General features: G+C 39.7%; 1 protein-coding gene across 1 annotated transcript; it reads right to left on the reverse strand.

Moving 5' to 3' along the window:
- Positions 1 to 443: 443 nt before the first annotated feature.
- On the reverse strand, positions 444 to 2,414 carry LOC107564175 (uncharacterized). The gene is made up of 2 exons (XM_016249183.1): positions 1,774 to 2,414; positions 444 to 486 (listed from the first exon to the last, which is right to left on the reverse strand). The coding sequence occupies exons 1-2, from the start codon at positions 2,412 to 2,414 to the stop codon at positions 444 to 446; spliced, it is 684 nt and encodes a 227-aa protein (XP_016104669.1).
- Between the last annotated feature and the right edge of the window lie 4,097 nt (positions 2,415 to 6,511).

The raw sequence follows: 6,511 nt of genomic DNA on the forward strand, positions 1-6,511 counted from the left end.
AATATAAGTTTAGTGGTTGGATGGGGCAGTTTTATGTCATCCCATCAGGTATTTCTTCCATGCCTATGCCTTTTTCAATTTATACTATAGATCCAACAGTTAATCTAAAAAATCTGTTGTTGAAGCAGTACATTTGCACTTGAAATGCTTTATTTACATCAACTGATTTATTTTTGTATAGTTGTATAGACCACTCTGTTGCTTTCATATTAAAACAAAGTTATTTGACTCATACTTTGCTTCTTTTTCCATTAATACATTTTTTTTTAATAAACAGCTAGTTAAAAACACACATATATATACACATATACAACATGCAACCTAGAAAAAAATACATTTTTATATTTACACACAAAAACATTTTGTGCATTTTTATGATTATTGGGACGTCATCTATAAACCTAAAAGTTCCCTAACCAGAGGTCGAATGTTTTTGTAGAGTCTCAATGCCTCTGTGGCTGCTGCACTTGGCTGTAGATTATTCTCCTCCATAACAAGAACACAGAGGTCATAGATGTCACGATCACAGGGTATGTCTGATTTCCACAGGCAGACATTTTCATGGATAATCACATCCAATCTTTCAGCATCTACAGGATTCAAGTAGTCTTTTGTTTGATAAAGTTCTGGTAAGTTGTACATGAGGAAGGGTTTCCCATGTTGTAAGTCACGACCACTGCTACGTCGGATTCGATGGTTATTCCACATGTTTACAACAGTGTCCAGTTCCTCCTAAAACAAAGCATATTAGGCATTAATAAAGGAGTATAAAGCAGTGAATTGAAAAGCAGTGAATTAAAAGCATTATCTAGCATATTAAAACATTGCAATAAAATTGCAAAAAAATTCTAAAGAATAAACAAGTAAATAAATCGTAAAATAATAAATAGTAAATAAAACTACTGGAAAACTTTATGTATGTACAGCTATTTAAAAAAATGAGTGTAAAACAACACTCAGACTGCTAGAATATGATACTCAGCACCCTTAGTGTTGTTTTCTCCCTCATTTGTAAGTTGTTTTGGATATTTTTTGTAATATATACATACATAGTTTTCCAGTAGTTTTATTTGACATTTTATGTTAAGTATTAGTGCTGAATCCCACCGCCGCTTATTGCCAATTTACTATGTTCATGTGGACACGCAGTTCAGCACCACATCAAACATCTCGTTACGTATGTAACCTTGGTTCCGAACAGCGACCGATCAAACAAATAAAATAAAAAATATCGCAAATGGCAGAGAGATTAATTTAAAGTAAATGCATTAAAAATATGACACTTTCGAACAAATAACCCTGCATGATTAACGAAACTCTCATATGGTAAGGCAAAAGCCTATAGCATTTTTCCTCACAATATTTTATAGCTTATGGACAAGCAGATATATGTGAACTAAATAATACAAACAGATTACACGTCTAATAATAATAAGAACGGGCAATTGGACAGTTGGGCTACATTTGCCTAATGGAGTTAATTTAGGCAAACATGAGTAAACATGCCAATAGAGACGCGCCCCGTTTAGTGTTTTGGATAAATGTTAAACAAATAAGATAATTTAATAACAGGCTAAACAACATGCAGTTACCTGAACTATGGATAGAAAACAGAACTGCATAAGGCCTTTGTCGGTTGCATCGCCTGTGAAATCACCAGCTGATTGCAGTTCTTTGAACAGATCCATCCAGTAATCTGCGTTTTGTCGTCTGTAGATACCCCACCAACTTTCTATTCTCTGGTTTGCTTGACTTGTTCCTTGAAAGACGCACGGTCCATGCACAGTTCCCGTCGAGTCTTCACGAAGAAACTCTTGTAGCCTGTTGACGTGGACATTTTCGGTACCAAAATCGGATCGGATTATTTGAGGGCAACCCCTTCTTTCAGCAACAGCGCGGAAATAATACCCAGCAATTACTCTGGGGTTGTTATTGGTGAAGTAGGCTTGCATCCAGATGATGTGCCGCGAAAAACCATCAATGCAGCCGTTAACTGCTATGCCATATGGCTTTAGTTTGTCGTAAGAGTCCATGTGCCATAGATAGTTAGGGCCTGGCACTCCATAATGTCGCCTCCGCAACCTTCTCCCTCTTCTTTCCTCCACACCTGATGGATCCAGACTTATCTGTATCTCTCTAACCATTGCTCTGGTCAGCCGCAAACCATTCAAACGGCATCTTTCATGCATCATTCGGTAGCCATGCAGACGTCCCGGTCCCTCAAGCTGACTGGCAATGAAATTGACTACACGTTCAGGCTCGCTATATTGTCTTCGACGATAAAGTTGCAAACCCGACAGCCTCCTTCTCAAGTGTCGAACACTTATGTGTAAGTTGTCAATCACTGACAGACATAGAGCTATTTCAGTTTGAGTGAGTCCCTGATCAAAGTAAAAGCGAATACGATCATCCATGATGCTGCCTCTATACCATGTATAACTTTTTTGTTCGTGGTTAAAACAAGATGTTCATTTTTTTCTCCGCCATCTTGATAGATGCTTATAATCACTGTTGTCAACTCTCGCAAGACAAATAACCAACCGCTGCTTCAAAAACAAGCCCAATTTTTTTTTGGATGATTTATTATCATCAGTATTATTTATTATCAATTATTTATTACCAATAAATGAGCCTGCAACATATTAAACTGAAACCACTCTTTTATCTGAAAAGCAAAAACAGAAGCTATTTTACAAAAATGAGCCAACTGCAACAAAAGTGGGAACAAAACTCATCTCCAATCACCTGTGAGCAGAACAGGACTGGAGAGATGGAAAAGGAGAAAAACACAAGCGCTTCAAAGGGGAACTGTAACATAGCCACATATTTATAGCCTACTAAAATATAGGCTATTCGAACCATATTTACTCTTAGTATTAGTATAGGACTACTTGTTTTTTATTACAGTTCGTGATAATTAATACATTACAAAAACTTTGTAAAAATACAAAAAATAGGCTAAAAAAAATTCATCCGTCATCCCACTCCTCTACGTCTACTTCTGTCATCGCTTGGAGTACAGCGTCACGGCACGTGCCTTCTTTTAAACGTGATTTTCTCCAATGAGGGGGAGTAGGGGGCGGAATATTTGGCAAATTAAGCTGCAGCACTTTTATTATTGCACTGGTTGGCTATTAACGGCGAGCAGACAGTGCATTGGAGAATATGGCGAACATAAATAAAGAAACAAAGTTGCTTGTCAGGTTTTCCTAACAAGCAACTATATTTATTAAAATAAGCCCAAAGAAATGCAACCCGCGACCTGGGATTTTTTCACGCAACTTTACAAAAACAGAAGCCTAAAGTCGCGTATAATACGCTGACTTGGCAACTATGCTTATAATGAAATTGTGGTGTGTGTAATGGCAGGCGTGGCGTACTGGTGTGTTCACTGCGCAGACTCATTAGCATGATTGAGAGCAAACGTGAGCGGTCACGGGCCTACGGCAGGGTTCTGGTATTGTTCAATTATTTTAGACCGGAAATTTTTTATTTTTTTTTTTAATTTAAAAAATTGCTACTTCATCGGAATGGTACGAAACTCGATTACATTTAAGGCAGTCACTATGTGACCAAAAAAAGAATAGAATAAATAAAATAATGATAATAAAAAATTGTGGAAAAAAGTAAATGGTCGTAAAAAAAAAAAAAAAGTCACGCTTGTGTTGTTCGTGGTCAAAAATGACCGCCATGGGAAATACGCAAAAATACAGAGACTTTTTTTGTGTGTACAATCTACAAATCATTCACGATGCAGAAAAAAAGTGCAGCGCAATGAAGGGGTGACACTCTTAAAATATCAAGAGTGCAAAACAGTCACACTCCAACCCCCCCACAGACACACATATATGAACTAGTGTGACTGTAACACAAAGCATGTTTTTGCCAATACTTGAAATAAAATCAATAATTTAGCAACATTGGAGTATAAACACAGACACCAAGGAAGGGGTGACCAGTGTTGCCAATTTGGGGATTTTGTCGCCAAATGTAACTACTTTCTGATTGTAGCTGTGACTTTTTTTATTGTTTTGCGACAAGGAGCTATTTTAGCTATATTTAAATAAAGCTAGCGATTTTTTGGAGATTTTTAATTTTTTACTTGGCCATTCCCTGCCGTAGGCCCATGACCGCTCACGTTTGCTCTCAAGCATGCTAATAGGTGCGTTCGACTTGAAGCACGGCTACAGACGGCAGTCAACGAGAGTAGCCGCTTGCAGTCGGGGGCGGAGGTGAAAACAGACACATCAAGCCGGACACTTTCTGCTCCCGTTAGTGACGCTCACGCGGTGTTTGCAAACTCTATCACAGATTAAGTGAATTAAATGCAATATTTGTCAAATACACAGACGTTTCAGAAACGTTTTCATGAGCAACAGAAACACTTTTTATATACTGCTGAACACAGCGCCATCTGTTCAAGAATAAAGTTCAACGTAAATATATACTATTTAAATACTAATAAAGTGGGGGTATATATGCTTTCATGATAAACGTGACTCAATATAACATTGCGACTACAGTAAAAAAGCTTTTAATGTTCTAAAGACACAGATTTATGAGCAGTATTGGATTTGAAGATGTTAGAAACACAGGTCATTGTTGTCATGTGGGGAATTTGGCCAATCGTGAAACAGCTGTGTCGTCATCAGCGCTCCTGCAGTCGCTCTGAAAAAGCTGCGCTAGCTGAGTCGGCCGGCTGCTCTCGAAACGATATCGTGGTACTTTGATGCCACACGTGACAGTGACATAGCGTCGGCGCAGGTTCAAGTCGGACAAAATTTCTAACCGGCATGCACTGCTTCAAGTCAGCCGCCGATCGGTCAAGTCCGCGTATTATACGCGACTTTGGGCTTCCTTTTTTGTAAAGTTGCGTGAAAAAATCCCAGGTCGGGGGTTGCGGTTTTTTGGGCTTATTTTAATAAATATGGTTGCTTGTTAGGAAAACCTGACAAGCAACTTCGTTTCTAGTGCTGCATGAAGTCGAACACACCTGTTGAGTCTGCGCAGTCAACACACCAGTACGCCACGCCTGCCATGACGCACACCATAATTTCATTATAAGCATAGTTGCCAAGTCAGCGTATTATACACGACTTTGGGCTTCTTTTTTTTGTAAAGTTGCGTGAAAAAATCCCAGGTCGGGGGTTGCGGTTTTTTGGGCTTATTTTAATAAATATGGTTGCTTGTTAGGAAAACCTGACAAGCAACTTCGTTTCTTTATTTATGTTCGCATATTCTCTAATGCACTGTCTGCTCGCCGTTAATAGCCAACCAGTTCAATAATAAAAGTGCTGCAGCTTAATTTGCCAAATATTCCGCCGCCTCATTGGAGAAAATCACGTTTAAAAGAAGGCACGTGCCGTGACGCTGTACTCCAAGCGATGACAGAAGTAGACGTAAAGACGGATGACTTTATTTTAGCCTATTTTTTAATTTTTACAATGTTTTTGTAATGTATTAATTATCACGAACTGTAATAAAAAACAAGTAGACCTATACTAATACTAAGAGTAAATATGGTTCGAATAGCCTATATTTTAGTAGGCTATAAATATGTGGCTATGTTACTGCTCCCCTTTGAAGCGCTTGTGTTTTTCTCCTTTTCCATCTCTCCAGTCCTGTTCTGCTCACAGGTGATTGGAGATGAGTTTTGTTCCCACTTTTGTTGCAGTTGGCTGATTTTTGTAAAATAGCTTCTGTTTTTGCTTTTCAGATAAAAGAGTAGTTTCAGTTTAATATGTTGCAGGCTCATTTATTGGTAATAAATAATTGATAATAAATAATATTGATGATAATAAATCATAAAAAAAAAATTGGGCTTGTTTTTGAAGCAGCGGTTGCTTATTTGTCTTGCAAGAGTTGACAACAGTGATTATAAGCATCTATCAAAAAATGAACATCTTGATTTAACCACGGACACAAAAGTTATACCACAATTCGTGATGTTTTATTAACAAGTTTCGGGAGGAGCGCGCACAGATAATTAACACGGCCAGTTCATCATCAGTAATTATACCATCTATCCAATCAGCTCAAGAGAGAACCTCTATAAATAATCAAAGCAGCCTTACCTCCATTATCTCCCGTCCTTAGCAACATGTCAGACATCGAGCTTTTCCCGGACGATAATGAATTTGACACCACGGGTCCTCTGGCGTCTTCAGTCGCCGTCCAGCACACCAGCGCTCCGCAGGACACCATAAGCGAGCCCGCGGCTGCAACTCGGGGCCGCCGGCCCTCCAGCGCCGCCATCGCGCATACCTCCAGGCACCGAGGCACGCCATCACCTGCGCCTTCAAGGTGTCAGCCACCTTCTCCAGCGTCCTCCTACGCCTCAGCCCTCTCCCCCGCCCCAGCTGCGGAGAAATGGACCGTGGCAGAACTACGCCAGGCGCTCGTCAGCTCCGGCGTCAGCATCCCACGACGATCAGCCAAGGCAGATCTCCTCGCCCTCTACACTTCCCTCCAAACAGGGGCGCCTCCAAGCTTCACTCCTCCATCCAAGGCC

Source organism: Sinocyclocheilus grahami, unplaced genomic scaffold (genome assembly GCF_001515645.1).
Source record: "Sinocyclocheilus grahami isolate Dianchi unplaced genomic scaffold, SAMN03320097.WGS_v1.1 scaffold914.1, whole genome shotgun sequence".
NCBI classification, from domain to species: Eukaryota; Metazoa; Chordata; class Actinopteri; order Cypriniformes; family Cyprinidae; genus Sinocyclocheilus; species Sinocyclocheilus grahami.